At 38.3% G+C, this 19734-nt stretch overlaps 1 protein-coding gene across 1 annotated transcript in view; it reads left to right on the top strand.

Moving 5' to 3' along the window:
* Window positions 1–16800, top strand: part of GABRA4 (gamma-aminobutyric acid (GABA) A receptor, alpha 4) — a gene marked incomplete at its 5' end in the record, with an annotated part of 29030 nt that extends 12230 nt beyond the window's left edge. The window contains one exon of the mRNA XM_010181894.1: window positions 16267–16800. Coding sequence (XP_010180196.1) covers window positions 16267–16800 — 534 coding nt within the window. The remainder of the gene's footprint in view (window positions 1–16266) is intronic.
* Window positions 16801–19734: the final 2934 nt, after the last annotated feature.

Here is a 19734-nt window from a genome sequence, read left to right as displayed (position 1 = left end):
TGTAGCTGATGTCTTTAATGACCTAAAATAGGCTAAAGCATTGCAGTTGTACGTTGGAGCGCTTCCCTAGACTTCACAGTTCCTTCATTGCATGTATTGGCTATCTAGAGGTTTTTTTTCCTCAGCAGTTACGATTTCAGGAATTCTTGAGGAATGCTGGATGAAACCTTTGTATCCACCATAGATTCCATTTTTATGTAATTTGCATATCTTTGCACAGGAGCTCACCTCAACTCCTGAGAAAGTTTTGAGGCTCTGTCTAACAAAATGCTTTCCAGCTTTCTCACAGTGCTTTGTATTAAGTGTGACTTGTGTGGTAGCTATCTCAGTGCACTATCTTAGTGCAGCTAATAAAGGCTAGATCGCATTTCCAGATTTGCTCACTGGTGATTCTCCTTTCCTCCCCTTTCCCATTCCAGTTTGCTTACTCTCTGCTGCATGACTCATTTTATTCGTGAGCCACCTAGCTAACAAGTCATTACAGCACTTGCACTGGCCACATGGTCTGCCAGTAATTCCCAACCATGGCTGACTCTTGGCAACACCACTCCAGAAGTAAGATGCTGACAGCAGCATTGTAATTTACTCTTCCTGTCAGGCTGACTTTGTAATTTCCTTTCGCTGAGCCATGATTTAAGAACTGCTGTTTTAGACTAACTCTTGGCAATTTTGTCTTCTGTTTCTTTTCACATCTCATTTGTCTCCTTCCCTATTCATCTGCTCTTTTTTGCCTTCCCACTCCTTCCATTTGCTATCGCTGCTCAGCTGCTGTCCACCCACTTCCATTTTTCTTCCTCTTCTTTGCTCTCCTACAGTAGATAGCTACTGTTTTCAGTCTCCTGGCTGTGTTGTTCTGCTAGCTCCCATTTCTGCTTAAAAGAATAGATGTGCTTCTGAGGAGTTTGTTACTTGTCACTCCTTTGGCTGCTAGTAAGAGATGGAAACAAGAAAAAAGTATACTTATAGTAGCACGTAGTTTATCTTGTACACAGAGGTATTAGTGCCATTACTTTATGCTAAACTTCTTGATTGTACAGCATGCAGTTTAGTATAGTATCTTGGGCACTCCTGAGGAGTGTTACTAAATACTGCTTTTGGTGCTAATCAGGTTTTACTTGGGTCCATAGGAAAATAAATTACATAAAAGCAGTTTAATCCTAGGCTTATTTATAAGATTTGATTAAAACAAAATGAAAAATAGTAGTTTTATCAGGTAGCAATGATGGAGGCTTAACAAATCTGTTTTGATTCATGGTCAGAATTGCTGTAAATCAGTCTTATATCATGTGTAGCCATTTATGCATGTGTTTTGAAGAAACTTCTCTTTCTCCTTTTTTTACCTGTTCTTTCCTTTTTTTAACAACAGCAACAGAACACATTCAGCTTCACCCAATTCAAAAGCTAGGTAAAATGAGATGTGAACAGTTCTATTCTACTGCTTAATTAATTAGTACCTCTGTGATAAAAGTGGTAGTGTGCTTGTAGGTTTGAAGATCTTGAAAGTACTCAAGGGAGCAATCTACTTTTTTGATGAGTTAGATGTTAATGTTATGAGTATGTAAGTGAGTGATAGTGTTGTTTGTACCTTGAACTCTTACTTTTTTTTCAATGGCTTTTTCTCCAATTATGCCTATGCTAAGACTTGAGTTCTTTGTTTTTCCAGGACAGACGTACAGGGTGAGCCCACAGGTACTGTTATAAAGGCTTACTTATCGTGCAGTCCTCTCTGTGACTACAATATGACTTCTGGTCTCCTGCTTAAGCAGAACAGAAGCTAATATGGCTGTTCTAATTTGTTAGAAGCTTTTGTGACTGTTAGACTCTGCTTTCCAACCTGACATGTAATATATTCCTTCTACTTAAAATTTTTGGTTTTGCTAAAAGCCAGTCTAGAATTTTCTTATGCCTTATCATGAATCTGATTTTTTTTTCTGCACATATGCTGTCTAATCAGTGCTGATTTACCAGAGATAACAGAATTTCAGCCTCCCTGTGAGTTTGGGATGCACAAAGAATGCAGGGCAATAGCCTGGCAGTAGCTTGTAATCTGTAAGCATTGTTTCTTTAAAAGATTACACACCTTATCTCCATAGCTAAATGGTAGGCTTTGATTTCTTAACCCAGTTAATGTTTAAAAAAAGTCTGTACTATGTTGCGACTGTTGCGCTAGAAGTTCTGTTGTAGCAATACAATTGCCAGAGCTCAAGGAAAAGTTTTATCTTAAACTTGAAACTTTTTCAGACAGACTTTATCAGTCTCTCAAAATTAAAAATTTACACTTAGCCCAGAGAGGAAATGTGTGTAAATTGCAAAAGAAGATGCTCCAATAACTAATCCCTACAGCTCTTTCTAGTGTGTCTCACCATTTGCAACTTGCTTTGGATCTTCTATGAATTCGAGGTGGAAATCCCTCTCTCATGTCTCTTAGCCCTGTACTTTTGCCTGCCTTGAAATGGCATACAGCTGAATGTGCTGGCTTTTCAGGTCCCATCTGTACAGATCCCCTGAAAACGAGAAAAATACAGAGTGATTGAGGCTATTAAGAAAATAAGCAATGTGATGTTACACTTTTAAATTAAGACTTTGTTTCGTGGGCTGTTGATTCTGCATTATTCACTGGGTGGTTACGTGCATTTGATTTTTTTTTTCCATTTTTTTTTTCCTCCAGTAACTTAGTGAGATTGTCCTAGTGAGATTCTAGCAGGAAGCAAGTTGTACTATGACACTGGATTCCCTATAGAACATGGGGATTTTACTATCCGATAGTACTAGAAATTAGACATATTAATAGTAATGTTTGGTAAAATAAATTGTACATAGTTAGAAGTCCTTTTTTGACATGCATGTGTCTGACCAATTTCTGATCATAGAATTAAAGTAGGTTATCTATATTGAATCAGTCCATATATTACTCACACTAATTAGAATTCTTGGTGGTGTGTTGTTTGTTTTGGTTTTTTTTAGTCAAAAACACTTTTTTAGTTGTATTGGACCAAAGGCAACTCCTATCAAGTAATTTGGGATGTGTTCATTCATATTATGTGTTTCTTCACCGTAACCAATATGTTTTTAATGTAGCAAACATGGACTATATGCTTTTCTAAGTTATTCTCTTAATTAATGATATTTACTTCTTTGGAGCTACTTTGTGGGTGTGAATGATTAATATATTGATTGCAGTAAGTGCTAAATGAATTTTGGAGACTAGCTAAGTAATCTGAACTGTGTAAATTAAAAAAAAATAATGGTGTCAAGCTATATTTACTGGGCTGGGGGTGGCAGGAGCATGCCTGTAGTGCCTGCAGATGCAGTGTGTGCTCCTCGATCACTTGATTTGGGTTTAGCCATGATATTATTCAATCTCGTCCCCTTCCCGCCCCATTTCAACTCTTTCTTCTTATTGCCTATAACTTTCTGATACAAACTTAATGTATTTTCATAAGGAGGAGTGCAGTTCTGCAGTAGACATCACATGAGTAGGACCCAAGCTTGTATGAGATCTGCCTTGAGTTCACAAAGGATGTGGACAGCCTCACTCATCCCTTCTGTCAGGCACAGTGAAATAGAGCTGGAGTCTGTCTAAGCCAAAACAGATGACTTACACCATGGTCTCCTGTGGTATCCTTGACTTGGGAGTAAATGCTTTCAGGTTAGAAGTAATGAACCTGTCCCTAAATGTTCTGATTTTCTTTAGTAAAAGCCGAAGTGTTGTTGCAAGTCAGTGTGTGATGGAAATGAATGATTTATAGTTTGTTATTGGACTCCTGAGTCTATTTTTATGCTTCTGCACTATTTCCTTTTTACTGCATTCCTATGAAGTTTATTTTTAAAGATCTACCCAATTTTGGAGATGAAGAATGCTTCTGAAAAATTGTCCTGAAAAAACAGGCTCCTAAACACTGTTAGCATGAGTTTCAACCTCAGCTGTTTGCTAAAAGAGTGTGAAACATAAAAAAAACAGGTCAGGCTCAAACAAACGTTTTGAATGGAATAATTTCTTCAAACTCGGTCACAAGTAGGTGGTAACTCTCAAACTTTCTTCCTCTTTTTCTGAAGCCACTTAAGTGTCACATTGTCTTGAGTAAGCCCCATAGCATCTAATGGAGGAATGCAAGGGCTGTATAGATGCACACTCCTCACCAGGAGGATCCATGATGGGGTCATATGTGACTGACATGTACCTGACAAGTTTACAGGAAACATCATCATGTGGGCAATCTGCATACCTGGTTTCATGTAATGAAATTGTATGTTCTGTGATGGGGAGTACTTGTCTTTTAGTCATATGATGGACACAGTTCAAGTTACATGATGAGGGTGGGGATCTTTTGGAAGCATTTGGCGAACGAACATCTGGAGCAATTTATCAGGTTCATGCTCAGCTCTGTGTCTTTTCTCATGACTTCCAGAGCAAGGATTGGACCAGATAAATTGTTCTCATAGGCTGGGTACAATCCAGAGGCCATAGCCTGGATATCTTTCTTTTCTGTTTGTTTGTTCGTTAGTTTGTGTTTGTGTGTGTGTGTGTGTGTGTGTGTGTGTGTGTGTGTGTGTATGTCTTGTGTTTAAAGCCTAGACTGTAAGTGAAAGTGGAAATTTTAACCTTTGAACCAAAACTTCTTTTTGAATATGTAGACATATTCTGTAATGAAGAGAATAAAATATACAATAAATATATAAATGTATAAAATTTATACGTTAAAATAAAATGTACCATCTCTAGAGTAGAACTTGAAGGTACTGGGAGATGCACTTGCTGCTTAATTTCTTTGCTTCTTCCTTGGACTAGTAGAAAAATCGCTTCCCCTGTCCCAGTAAATAGAGAGGTGGAGTTACAACCATTTTTCATATATGTGGAGGGAGTTATCTGAAGAGCAGACAGATCTTAATGGTGATACTTGGACCACAAGGTGATGATATGTTTAGTGAACTCCTTATGTGGATGCATAGCCTACCTCCTCTCTGTGTGACTTGAATAGACCTGCAGTTGAAACAGCATTTCAAGTTTTTAAATATAATAATATTTGCTGCTTCACTACTCCTATGCTGCCTAGGGTGTTATAGTTCAGGTTTTTTTAGGGCAGTGGCATTTAAAACTTGGATCTTAATGAAGGCTCAAGAAATGTGTAGAGTTCATGCAATTACAGAGCCAGGACCGTACAAAGGGAGGCTGCTGTGCCATGTGAATAATTTCTTTGACATGTCTACAATTTTCTGTCACTCTAGTTCCATTAGTCAACATTTTTGCTGTCGGTTATTTACAGTCATAATATGCTAGCATTATGTTTAAGTAGGATGAGTATAGGTGCAGGTCATAAACAACTGGAACCTTTTGTACTGAACTCTATTTATATAGTCACTGGGGTAAGACTGCAGTGACTTTGTGGGATCTTTGAATGTTTGAACACCTGAAGATAGAATAGATCCATAATGGTTCTTATTTTATTAACTGTGATGCTCAGGTACAATTTTTGTGAAGATTTTCCTGGTTTTTTTAATTGCTTGTTTGGTTTAGTTTGTGTTTTTGTTGTTTCTCTTTGTTTTGTTTTGTTTATTTTGTTTTTTTTTACTTTATTCGTTAGACTTAGATAATCCTACCCAGCAACTGGCACTACTTGCAATGTATAAAGCTAAATGTGTGCTCAAACAGTACGATTGAGGCATAAATGTGGGGTGTACCATTTAAAATGGTTTTCTTAATATTTCACATAGTATGTCTTTCTAAATAGCACAAATTAAAGTGCTGTATTGAAAAATTTGGTCTCTTTCCAAGAACCTGGTACTGCTCTACCTTTAACATGGTTGAGTTGTGGAATAAATTTACACTGAAAGTAAAAACATTTGTCTGCTGCAAAGTGATCAGAGTAATTACTCGCCAGTTAGGTTTGGGGCTAGATTCTGACCCAACTTAACTGTGATGTAAACTCCCATTGAATTGCAGAATTGAGTATAAAATGACTGGGTGCTGATAAAATGAACAAAACTGCTGGAATTCAAAGTTGGGAAATGAGGTTTTTTTCTTCTTGATAATGAGAAAGTTTTTTGTTGTTTCTTTTTTTGTATTTGGTTGGGGTTATTTTAAAAAAATACAAAAAAAGCAGGAGTTCGATTTCGACACTTGATTTATAGCTAAACAGGAAATCCCTCTGGAGTGCTATCTCCTCCAACCCTTACTAGAAAATGTGGTAATTGCTCACTCTTCAATTTTCTGAAAGTATTACAATGAACTACCACAGTAGCAGGCAAGGGAATATGAAGGATATACTCAGCTGTTACTCATCCGATGCTCAAATACCTGACAGTGTATTGTAGTTTCTGGAAGACTTAATTTAAACGGTATTACAGTGAGGCTTTTATTTCGGAAACCAAATCATAGCTCAGTAATGTCAGTCTTTCAAGTGGTTATTCTAGAAAATACTACACCATGTTGTCTTTTTAATTTAAAAAATACCCTTAAGTGCCTTTTCCTGTCATTGTGCTGGTCTGCTGAAACCTTATGGCTTTGACATTAGAATAAGCAATGCAGTCCTGTTTAGCATGAAAATAACTTGTATTGCTAATATCAGTTGCAGGCATTAAGCAAGATCTTGTACTGATCTAATTACAATTTCCTTCCTTTTCTTTTTTTTCTTATTTTTCTACAGTCAAACATTAGGTACTCAAAAAAAAAAGTGGTAGCGTTTCAGAAAGCCAAGTCGGAATAAACCTGTATGGTGACAGAGATAAGATTTTCAGGTTGTTCAGCATTCCTTATAATGCTAATTGTCAAGGAGTTTATAGTTTTTCATATGATGATTAGTATGGAATGATGCCTTGGAACACAAGGCTCTTTGTATTTTTTGCATTTTCTGTACTTATATTTAAATCAGTTTTCTTTCCCCCTCATGAAGGATTTTCAATACTGGTGAGCCCAATGACACCAAATTGCAATTGAGTTTCACAGCTGTGTGTGAGATTTCTAGCTGAGTTCATTTTTACACTGGGAAAATTGGAGTCAGAAGAAATAGGCGTTGAGAGGCTTGAGAAAATCTATGAGGCAATGAGTGTTCAAGGCATTTTCAGCAAGCTACTGAAACAAATTTAACTACAGCTTTAAGGTCAGTGAAAATTGAAAGATACAGAAAATAATGAAAGCCTTTGGTCCTTAATCAGCCGTTATTCTTCTTTTCAAAGATGTTATACAGAGCACCTCCACAGTTGGTTAGCGCACAATGTAGCCTAATAGAGTTATTCCTCACCCTGTAGTTATATTTTCAGTTCTTTCTGTTTTGTCATGATAGACATAAATAAAATGTTTTAAGAATTGTGCACACCAGTGCTTAAGAACCATATCTATGCATACTTACATATACACACATACATATATACATGTATGTATGTATATATATAGCTCTTAAGCACCATACAGATAGATGGTTTATTTGGCATAAATTTGACACCCATTTTTTGAAAGAAGGTTCTTCTAATTTAGGCCTCTTTAATAACCTGAAATTCTCTTTTCTTCCACATTGTGCACTTGTAGGCATGTACAATGATGGAACATAAGATGGAATAGTGTTCTTACCTCTGCTTCCCTCCCATCATATGATTCAGATCACAAAATGAGCAGCATAGGTGGTGGACTGGCTCTTACAGCATATCTCCCCTCTTTTTCTCCTTCCAAAATAGCCTGCATTGCTCTTTGCACCTCTGAAGCTATGGACTAGAATTCTTTGAATTTAGTGGCAGGTGGAGCTTTTACTGGGTAGTGTTCCAGGGCTCTGTAAGGCAAAACAAAATCTCTAGTACTATTCCAGTAAAATTCTGATTGACTGACTCTACAACATAAGAGTAAAACATGGTAGATTTCTCCTCCAAGTTGTGCATTTGCTAACAGCATGGCAATATGGTGACTCAGTGGGATTTGGGACAAGCAGCATTATTTACACTGATGACAACATGCTACTTCCCTGGTAAATGTCAAATGGTGTGAATTTGGCAGGCTATATAATGTCCTCCCAGAAGAACAGACTGTTTTCTTGGGAAAAAATTGTAAGAATGAAAAAACACTATGATAGAGTTTAATAGGAAAATATTACTAAATTACCACACAAACAATTTTTATGTTGCAGCTAAACAGTAAGTAGTGCCAGACTTTTGGTTACTTTAAGCCTTCCAATTTTTGCATGAGTTTTTGTTTGAGTTAATTGAGATCTTCCAATTTGGGAAACCTATGCTTTCATATAGCGCATCACTGACCTTCCTATATATTAATTTACCTGCATCTCATTGAAGGTTTGATAATGCTGTCATGGAAGGCTCTAATCTTGGTCTTGCAAAATGAACAGCGAGGCATAAAGATGTTTATTTACTGTTTACTTTTAATTCCATTGTAGTAATACCTCTTTGTTACATGCTTGATTATTTGATTAAATAGTTAAAGTTCTTCAGTGCAATTTTAAAGCTGCTTTGATTGTGATACTCTTATCAGATTTGCTTTGGTTTTTGGTTGTTTGTTTTTTGTGTTTTGTTTTGGTTTTTTACTTAGGGGGATTAAGTATCCGAAATTATAATTAGGCACCTAAAATGCTTAATTACTAAATTTCCCTGGGTAGTCATGTACAGAACTGACTTGCTGGTTCCAAAGTGTTTGCCATGCATCTTGGGTGGAAAGACACTTGTTTCATCTGAATGGCCAGCATGCCTATTAGATACAGCTTCCCACAAATCCCACATGGGAGTCTGAGGAGACTTGAGTCCTGCCCCTTCTGTCTTGGAGAATGGTATTAGTAACCAGATTGCTAGGTAGTCTGTGGGATGTTAGGTTCCTATTGAAGCTACTCTTCTTATGTTAAATAATTTATATGGGGCCAGGGAGAAGGAGAGGAGCTGATTCTGGAGCCAGCTTGTCTGTGCATGCACTGACACCAGAGGGTGAGATTGAAGTGGGCAGAATGCAATATCCATAACAAGGAATGAGGACCACTAGTTCTAGAATATCCAGTAGCCTGGTGGGGAAGCGCTTGACATGTGGGAAGCTTGTGTTAATATCCCTGTGACAGTCAGGGCAGATGTGAGAAGAGGTGTCCTATCACCAAACCTACGTTCCTGTCCTGGTCTCTGAGTTACTATAGAGGAGGACAGAGTCTTTTTGTGAGTGTCTTCTTACAGTATGATGTAGCTTTAGCTTCAGGAAAGAATTCAGAGCTGAAAGCACTGGGTATGGTTGGATGGCTGCTTCTGCAAAGGCATGTAATTTAGGCTGTGATCCTACCCAGGGCATTTCTCTCCAGCTTTGACAGCTGCTTGCTGAATGTTGAAGCATTAGCTTGCAATCTCTGGGACTGGTACCAGATGGTGGTGATGTGACTTGTAAATTCTGCTGTGAATTTATCCTTGAGAAAATAGAACCTACTGCTTTAAATACTGTACTGCCTCTGTCTCAGAGAGATAAGCCACTTTAGGGATACCCCACATCAAAAATCTGCTAAGGATCTAGAAAATTTACTGACCTGCAGTAATGAACATTTACGTAAACAAATGATGCAAAAGCAGCTCTGGGACCTTTCACAATGATGCTGTGAAGGTCTGTTATAGGATGAGGCTGACTCAGGTCTTCTGAAGTGTCTGTATATCCAACCCCAGGACTGCTGACCTATTTTCCAAAGAGTGCTGAGGTGGATTAGAAGAATACATCTGAATTATATTGCAAATACACGGCCCTAGTTTTAATGCGTACCTGCTTATCAAGAGTTGATGATGGCTGTGCTTCCTAGTGGCCAGAGGGCCTACCAAGGGGATTTTCAGCACTAAGTACTACTGCTTCTCTATGAGCTCAGGCAGTAGAAACTGCTTATTTTGGATGCACATTCCAACAAGATGTATCCATCATAAAAATGGTGAAGCAATTTAAAATTGCAGAGACTGATTTAAAGATGCTATGTAGAGCACTAACAGGCTATAGGAAGATGCCCTTGAGTTGTAGGAAGGAACTAACTGTACAGTGCTGTGAGAAATTTCTCACAGCTTGCAGTGTTCTCAGTGCTTATGTTCTTAAATACAGTCCTAAGGATAAAGTTGCCTGATGCCCTAGTAGTCACTTTTATCATTGCTGCATTCTGTGGCATGTGACTTTAAATAATGTTCTTGTTTGTTTTACAGATTCTAGGTTGGCCTTATCATAGGGAATATGTGCTGTGGTTGTTACCAGCTCTCTTTGTTCTGTAACAAGATGACTAAGTTTGTCAGTTCAGTATTGTATATTGCTGTGCAGATTATCCCCTTCCCATGAATCTCAGCTCAGCTGCTGCTTGCTACTTCAATTCATGCTAAATCTGCAATCTTGACTTCATTGAAGTGCAAAATTGGCTTGCTTGTCAAAAACTGGTAATACATACAAAACAATCGAGTGCTTTATTTTTTTTGGCTCAAGTCAAGGCTTATGTAGGCTTAGAGAAAGTTTCAGAATTTCCACATTATGTGAGCAGCTGTTTATAGTGTGCAAACCTTGTTAAATATTGAAGAGTTTAGATTGACTCATATTTGTGCATCATTTTAGTGTGGTAGTAAACAGCAGTATCCATCAAAGTTGAGCTTAAATGGAAGAGCAAATGATCTACAAATTGATTTTTGGCAATAGATTTGTTGTAGGTTTTTTTTTTTGTTCTATACATTCTGTCATAGAAGGTGACCATCAAACTTGCTCCACAGATCTGGCGCAGTATTTAACAATAAATGGTATAGATTTATCCTGAAGTATGCTAAAGGCATCATTCATTGTACCATTCATGGTCAATTGCATGTGTATCCACTTGTCAAAGGAAGGATACAGAATTAATTACCACATTTTACACACACCTGCAAGGAGGTTGGTTTAGTTATCGTGTCTTCATGCCAAATAAAATGAACTTTCTGCTCTGGGACTAGCATCTTACACCAGGACTTTTTACAGAGGAAGAATTTGTACTGAATGTATCTTTCCCCACTTCAGTTCTTTCAAAGATAAAAACTATGCAAAATAGCATGTGATGCTTAAAATTAAAGCAAGATTTCTATGCTTCTTAATACAGTAAATATTTCAAAAGCTTTTTGTATACTATATACTGCATGACAGAATTTTTCTGACAGAATTTGAACCTCCTATCCTATGGTCTCATGCCTCACCAGTAAAGTATGCTTATGCGTAGGATCGGTGCTTTCTACATCTCTTGTATTCACAGTTTTAAAAAAAAAATATTTGTATGGACTAATTAAATATTCGTTTGGATAGAATCACAGAATGGTTTGGATTGAAAGGGACCTTAAAGACCATCCAGTTTCAGTTTGTTTGTCCAGAAGTTTGGCTTCATTAGTGCAGTCATCTGTCAACCTCTGGCATATTGTATGTTTTAGTGTCCCTAAATCAAAGCCTTGGTGATAAATGTTTGAAATCCCATGGAGGCTGAAACTTAGCTTTCACTGTTGCCCATCTTTGCTATTAAAAATCGAATAGGAGATTGAGGCTGTAGGTTCTTTGCATTAATGTATCCCAGTCAACCACAGAGCTTTATCCAATGAAGATGTCTTACAATTATAACAAAATACATATTCTTAGATTATTATTAGAGCTCCTGAGATCTTTGTCAATGCTTGGACAGGAATCATGCTCTCAGATCGCCCAGGATTTTGAAACTCCCATATATAGTGTTTTGGCCAGTTAAGCTTCAGAGGCTGAGTTCTCCTGATGGGATCAATAGCAAGAAGGTTTCCTCTTAAAGGAGGATATAGCAAAGCAAAGTACTTATAACTTCTGGTTTGGTGGTGGTTGTGAAGTGTGAAGTTGGTTGGACTAAGTCAGAATGATAGGCTATTTCAAAGTAAGGGTGAAGCATCATTTACATAAGCAGCAAGTTACTGTGTTTATATGTATTAAGGCTGGCATCACATGCTGCAATATAGTGCATTTTATGGTAGCTTCCAGGCTGCCATTTTGCGCTCCTGAGCTACACCATTTTAAGTGTTTCCAAAAAATCCCACTGAAGTGCTTCCAGAAAATGAGATTCTTTCTCGATCTAGAGTGAGAATGTAAAAAATGTGGACTCAGTATTTCCTGTGGAGCCCCATCTGGACTAGCACAGCAGCTCTCTGTTGGCTCAGGATATTTGAGTGGTTTCCTGACTTTCCCTCAGAAAGGAATCTTTACTTGGATAATCCCTTTATTTCTTGGGTTGCCTTTTAATTTAATTTCCATTTAATTTTCATGTTTTATTTATTGTTTTGTGTCTCCAAACTAAAAGCTACTGATAGGCAGTAGGTTTGTGTTTCTTGCTGTTGTTTTTGAAAAGACCAAGTAAAATAATTTTGGGAGACAGCAAGTGCTTTACATATGTCAATATGTTGATTAGATTGTTATTATCAGAATATCGGTTTACTAGGGGTATGCACCATAGCCAAAATGTCTGTGGAATGTTTTGCTCAGTAGAAACTGCATGTCGCATTTTACTATGTTTTGCAATGTAGTGGTTAACCTGACTTCAGCTGATGTCAACAGAATTTGGCTCATTAAGGCTTGGACATGGAATCAGCATTGTTTATTATTTTTGTTAGTGACCTTGGCACTAATCTTCAAATTATGTAGATTTGTGAGACAGCATCAGTACAGAGGAGGAATAGACTAATGTGGGAAGAAATGAGTTATCTTTATAAAACTGAATAGAGGAATACATAGAGGTCATATGTTTACAGCCAATAACAAGATTTTTTTTCTAGAAACTTCTCAACTGGAAGACCCAAAAAGGAGAGACACTTGAGTGCTTTGAAGGAGGGTAATGAGCTATTGTCATGATACAGTCTTATGTAAGGCAAGTGGAAGAAAAGGGTATATGAGAGTAGATGGTGGGCAATGGGCTGGCAAGGCCACCCTGGCAGTGAGTATGCGTTCTGCTCAGCTTTGACAGGGCACGGAGCTGGGTGTTCATCACTCGTGGCAGGAGTGATACAGCTGCCATGTTAAAAATGTCATGTCTTGTTTGCTGCTGCACGCTGATTCTGCAAAACCTACTGTGGACAAGAGTTGGAATGTGTCCCCCTTAGGTAGGGTTCTGGGGTGCATATAGTATTGAAGCTAAGCACTGATGCAGAGTATTTTCTATCTCTGGTATTTAAGTTATTCCTAGCACTGTCAGAGTGAGCATTAATGGTTAACAGGCTACTCCAGCAGTGGCCAAAGCGCTTGCATTCCTGTGTGTAATGTAGCATCTCTCGCCATGGAAAATGCTTGTTTCAGTACATTGCAAGCACAAGGTTCAATTCAGGAACACAGATCTAAACTATTACAATGACATTATGCAAGAATGACCAGTTTTCATAGACTCACAGAATGATTTGTCTTGGAAGGAACCTTAAAGATCATCTAGTTGAACCCCCCTTCCATGGATGGGCACACCTTCCACTAGACCAGGTTGCTTAAAGCCCCATCCAACCTGGCCTTTCAGTGATAAGTTGTCTTTAGAGCATGTTAGAAATATTATTTCTAATTTCCCTGCTCTGAGCACGTGGAAGGTGGTTTCCAGAGAATTAACAAAAAATGTACTCATAGTTTGGGGATTTGTGATCTAGTGCTACGTTGTCGTATCTTACAATGTTATCTATTTGGTCTTTATGTGTACATTGTAATACTAACAAGGAAACTGGGTTTCTGTCTAAACTTAAGGTTCCTGAAGTATTGGAGTCTTTGTGTATCAGTGTCAAGAAAGAGAATATCCAGTAGACTTAAACAGTTACATGTTTTTACCGTCTGAAATAGTATAGATAACTTTATTCTGGAATAATCAGTATAATGGGCAATGAGTAGTGGATTAAATAGGAACCAGTCTTATTTGGTCACTTAGACAACAGCCAGAGTGGGGGAAGAGGAGGTATTATGCAAATGGAATTGATGGAAACAAGTACCCACAAAAGAAATGTGAGAAGAAGCCTGGCTGTCACCTCTCTGACTTACCAGTATCTGTGGTTGATGATGCACAGAAGAGAAGGACACTGAGGTGGCTGTTGAAAACAGGTGACAGTACAAGTGAGCAGGAGAGTGAAATGGTGCCTCTGTGAATGGCACTTAGTTCTCTGTTTTGCTCTTGGGACCATTCTTTTACGGTTGCTCTTGTCCTCCAGCAGCACCACCTCTGAGCTACTGGTCTAATGCAGGCAGAGAGCAGGAGGGGAAGTGAGACATGTCTCAGCTCCAGTGCAGATCTACTTTGCAGTGCTTGAGAGCTTTATGTTGGGAGAATCTTACTTGAGCAAAGCCAGGTTGTCCAAGGATCTGCAGGTACTCCTCAGGTATTACTGAGTCTCTAGTAAATGCATTCATGTCCCGATTGATTTTAATAGTTTCAATTTAGCATTCTTGAAAGCTGCTTCACCATTCCAGGGTCATTGACAACCCTAGTATGAAAATATCCAAATGGCACACCTGTGTGTACTCCCCAAAGAGTGACTCAGGCTTCTCTTTCAAACAGAAAAATTAGTTTCTTCCAGGTAATACCAGTTTCCTCTGGTGTTTATTCCAGTCCTATGCTTCTTTGGGTTGCAGATGCAGAAGAATAAATGAAAGGGATTGACATGCTTCTATGCAGGAAGGAAAACTTTGAAACATAAGAGAGATCCTTTAATATATCAACCATGAGCTGTCAAATAGATCAGCCATGAACTGGCATATATCTTGACAGCTTCAGATAAATTCAGGCCAGCAGTTTTGCCAGTGGCTGATTTGTACTGCAATTAACAGGATTTAGGATCAGCATTCTGGCCATGATAGGAGTACTGGAGATATCAAGTGATTCTTTTTGTTTGTTTTTAAATTCTTTTTTCAGATTTTTTTTGCAGCTCCTTTTTCTCTGTTTCCTTGAGCAAAACAGCTAAGCACAACTGATGCAGCAGACAGACATGATTGTCACGCTTCTCACTACTCAAGGTGCTACTTGAATAACACCTGAATTGTTCTCCATTACTGCTCTGGCACTTAGCTGGAGGGAATCGCTGTCAGAGGAAGGAGATGAGAGAGATTGCTGCCCACTTGCTCTCCCTTTTCATTGTGCTGTGAGCTTTGGCATGGTTCTCAGGTATTGGGAAGGGAAGGGGAGCCAAAGACACAGCAGATGTGGTACAGGGCAATGATTGGGAATGGTATCATCAGGGAGGTGCAAAACATACGATGTTTTGATAAATAAGTGATTGTTTGTTTCTGCTCGTATTTAGACCTGTATTTCTGCTGTTGAGTAAGTCTACCCTATCTGCCATTAAATCTTTGTCTTTTGTAAAGCAGTGAGTCTTTGCATAAAATATATACTATAGCTAAAATATAATTTTTTATATTATATTTTAAGGTGCAGGGCTGAAGGTTCAAAAGTCTGCTCAGGTACCCTTCTAGAAGGAGGTTCAGGAGATGTTAGGCTTCCTCTTAAATGCAGAGAAGGGCAGAGCCTGAGTCCCACTCCCAGAAGTCAGTAAAATATTAAACTCTGCTGAATTTCCCATCTATACTTCCTTATCTGCAATTCAGTTTCTCATCCAGCCTAATCAGTACTATTTGGCTTACATATATCTTTCAGAATGACACCCAGACTTGCCTGAAGACATCAAGTGATCAAGAATTCACCACTTTTCTTAGTTAATTAATGGAAATGAGTAGTTGATGAATGACTGATTTATTCACTGGTTCTATTACAGCTGAAGAATTTATTGCCTGTGGTTGGTCTGAAAAAGCACTGCCTTTATTTCTGAAAGAGCAGCAATGTGGTAACTTGGTTTGGTAAATACTTACATTTTAATAGTATCTACTCTAGAAGACAGACTAGGGTTCCTAATATGTGGTAGTTACTTTTCTGGAGATATAAAGCAGAAATAAACCATCGTGGGTGTTAAGTTGCATCTGGAAAGTTTTTATATCACCAGAGAAATAGGTGGACATCAGAGAATTTTGTTTTGAGCATAAACCTGTAAAAAACCCCCGACTCTAATCCAAGAATCCTTAGCCTCATGATATTAAGTTTACGTAAGTACCACATCACACGGAGTGTGAGGCATCAGATGTGTTCACCCTAGTATTCCAGCCACAGGTAAAAGGAACTCTTGTTTTATCATTTTATGTGCTATTAGATCTGTTTTCATGAGCATGCAGTATCTTTGTGCTTCAGTATCAAGCTACTGGTTATATTTATATTATTTTAATAGTGCTTGGTTATAAAGTTTCCATTGCTTCTGTTTAAGTGTTTGAGAATTACTAGTTGTTTTTTTTTTTTTATAACCTTGCAGAGTACAGATTCTAATTCGAATGTGAGGAAAAGAATGAATGCCGCAGTACAGTCCGAAGCTGATGGTGGGAGCCGAATTGACACAAGGCACAGCTCCATCCAGCCTACCTCTGTAGCTCAGGGGTCTTCGGACATTACACCCCACTCCCTTTCTGCATCAAGTCCCAACCCTTTCACACACATCAACGCGTCAGAGACATTATCTTCTGCAAGAGCTACCCCTCCAGCTCCTCCTTCTACCCCAATTTTAACTGGATTTGTATCCCAGCATGCCACAGCTGGATCCCCTTCCATTCAGCACTTGCTTGGATCTAGACTGGAGCAGATTCAGACCACCACATCTAATACATTAGGAGCATCTGCAAAGCCATCTGCTGTCACACCACCTGCTCCCCCCGCCTCCCACTCTGGCACGAGTAAGATAGACAAATATGCACGCATTTTATTTCCTGTTACCTTCGGAGCATTTAACATGGTCTACTGGGTGGTGTATCTATCCAAGGATACCATGGAAAAATCAGAAAGTCTAATGTAGTTTTGCTGCTATGTAGTAGTTCCTAAATTATACTCACATTTGATGCAGAGTTTCTTCATTTGAAACTATTTAAAAAGGTCAATAATTCTTATTTATAAAAACTGTGTGCTACTTTCCCATTGTAAAGGCTGGAGTTTTTGGGGATAATGAGTTAAGTCCTAACAGAGTAATGGGTAACAGATTTGTCTTCCTCCCCTCAGCTAGCAGAGAACCATCCCTCTCTTCAGACTGCTCTGGCTGCACCAGACTTGCCTTTGGAAGGAACATGGACCCGAAACAAATCAAAGGCAGAGGTGTGCACCTGTGCAGTGGAACACGTCTTGACTGCTAGGAATACGCATGTCGATTATTACAAATCCCTGAGGCACCCAGCACTGCAGTCTGGACACAGCATTGCATTCTCTGAGTGCAAGGCCAGTGTCCTGAATATTTTGACAGTGCTTGCTAGGAAAGGACTTTCCCTGCTAGATTAAAATTGTCAGAATGTGTGGTGAGGGGGAGGAAATGAACAGCAGAAAAAGAAAAGAGAGTCCAGCCTGGGAGAGTGCAACTCCAGAGAAGTTATGCAAAGGAGTTATAGAGCTCCATATATTTTTACTAAGCATTATTTTGTGTTGCAACTTGGGAAATTCTCACTCCAAAATAAGAATGGGTGAATCTTGTTAAATCTGAAATCTGATGGAATTCTCAAAATTGGAGTTTTTTGTTTGGTAAGGTGATGTTAAGTACGTGGTCCTTCTTTGACCTTGCTGACCAGCTTGAGGATTTTTTCCTAAATTACATCTGATGCCCACAGTGTTCAACTTTTAATTTGAATTCTTTGAATGCTTTTCATTTGGGGTTTTTTTTTACCGTTTTTTTTCTCCCCATATTTTTCAGTCATGCTCCTCTGATTTCCTTTGAACACATATTCCCCATACACACACATTTATCACCCTTCCACTTTTCTATAATTGAGTGAAGTTAAATTTTCAGCAGAGTTTTAAAAGTGACTTCAGAATTAAGCAAAACAAGTTTTCCTGTGCTTTGATGAGTGTGGCACATCTTTGAGTGAATGAGAGATACACTTTTGTGAAGGAATGCTGTGAAATAAATAAGAAAAAAAAGTTTCCAGGTGGAGCCTGGGAAGAACACAAGGTTTATTTATGGTCTGTTTTATTTCTCTCTCACTATGGCATAGGTAGTTGCTTTCCTTAGGGGTTCAAATTGCATCAAGCAAGCGGTCAACTTTGTTAAAGAGTTGAAAAGTTTAAACTCAATAGAAATCTTGATCAGAAATGTTCTTTTCACCAGAATAGGTGAAAGATATGCAGGCACTAAATGTAAAAATGTTTACACAGATCCATCTGGCTAGGCAACGGTTAGCATTTCTGTGGAGATGACAAGTGAAAATCAAAGGCCAAATTCTCAGCTGCGATCTGGTTGTGCCTTTGAAGAGACTGGAAGTAGCTGAATCTCCTTTCAGGGGACTAATCCTTAGCTTCAGTTGATTGGAATAGCAGATTGGTAGCCCATGGTCACAGTTTTGTGCTGGGGGACAGATCAGGTGAGTGTTGAGTGATCTATGCCCAAGTAATGATCAGGTGACTGATGGAGACTGCAAGCAGCTGTGGTAATTGAGGACATACATGCATGAGACTGCCCTAGACTATGCTGGGACAAAAAGACTCCAGAATGGTGAAACTATGACTCTGTCTCTGTGTTTCTTTCTGTCTCTCCAAACTCTAGCCAGTTCATGGCTGAGAATCTGACCTTTAACTTACGAGACTTGGGAGACTGGAAGAGATGTATACTACATTGTGTAGTTTGGATCCCAGGTTGCTATTTCTTGTATAGCATTGAACTGCTAAAAGAATGCACAGGATATGGTAATGTCTTACATGACTTTATTATAATGTAGTGATAAGAACAGTTACCTTTATCTTTTTTTACTTAAGTGATGCTCTCAAGAGGCCAGATATGGTCCTCTCCTGTTTGCCTTTTACATCTGAGATTACAACACTCCTTAGAAAACCATTACACGTGCTATAGCACAGAACTGGAAGTGGAGCACCCGTGCAAGATGTCTAACTGCAGTAGTTTGGATGTATTTCTAGTTTATGTAGCTGTTTCTTCCCTAATTTGGCCACATTACTGCAAATTACTGCAAACAGAAGAGAGTCTACTGTTTATTTATGTTAAGCCAGAAGAAACAAAGCCAATCCTCTGACCATTATTGATCACAATTGCGCAAATGATAAAATATTTCTAGTATGAAGAACAATGGCCTTCTCCATTTTGAGAACCTTGTGTTTGTGCTAGAAGTTACTGAAATCATTCCTTGCTTTCCTCTTTGGTGAAAACCAAGGATATTTTCTCTCAGGCAGAGCTTTAAATTATTCGCTAGAAACAGCTGTCTCTTCCTTCCACCCATTTCTGTATACTGATTGTATAATCAGCTTTTTCAGTGCATTGTTCAGTGGGATCAGCACTGGTTCAGGCTATTTGACCAAGATAGAGCTAAATGTGCTACTTGGATTAATTTGTAGTTTGTTTCATTTTAAAGACTTATAAGAAGGAAAAAAGGATCAAAAAAAATTAATAGATTCCAAATATTTATTTCTATACTTCCATTTTGGAAGAAATTTTTAAAGATACCACAGGAAAAAAAAAATCTATTTTTAGTCTGTCAGTGTATTTCTGAAGTAACCTTCAACACTTGCATGTGTATGTTTGAAATGAGGTATTAAAAAAAAAATCCCATTATGAGTCTAGGACTAATTTATTGTGCTGTACTACATTTTTATGTTACAGCATATGAAGAAATAACCATGGCTAGCTTTCCACAGTACCTATGGACAATGCAAGTAGGAATTTATTGTTAACAGGTGTTCTTCATAATATTTAATCCTCTTGTAGAGTGATCAGAAACAGTGAAGAGCCTGCAGTATACTC

This window comes from Mesitornis unicolor, unplaced genomic scaffold (assembly GCF_000695765.1).
Source record: "Mesitornis unicolor isolate BGI_N332 unplaced genomic scaffold, ASM69576v1 scaffold20493, whole genome shotgun sequence".
Lineage (NCBI taxonomy): Eukaryota > Metazoa > Chordata > Aves > Mesitornithiformes > Mesitornithidae > Mesitornis > Mesitornis unicolor.
Note: the sequence above shows the minus strand (reverse complement) of the source record. Positions and strands in the feature narration are given on the sequence as shown.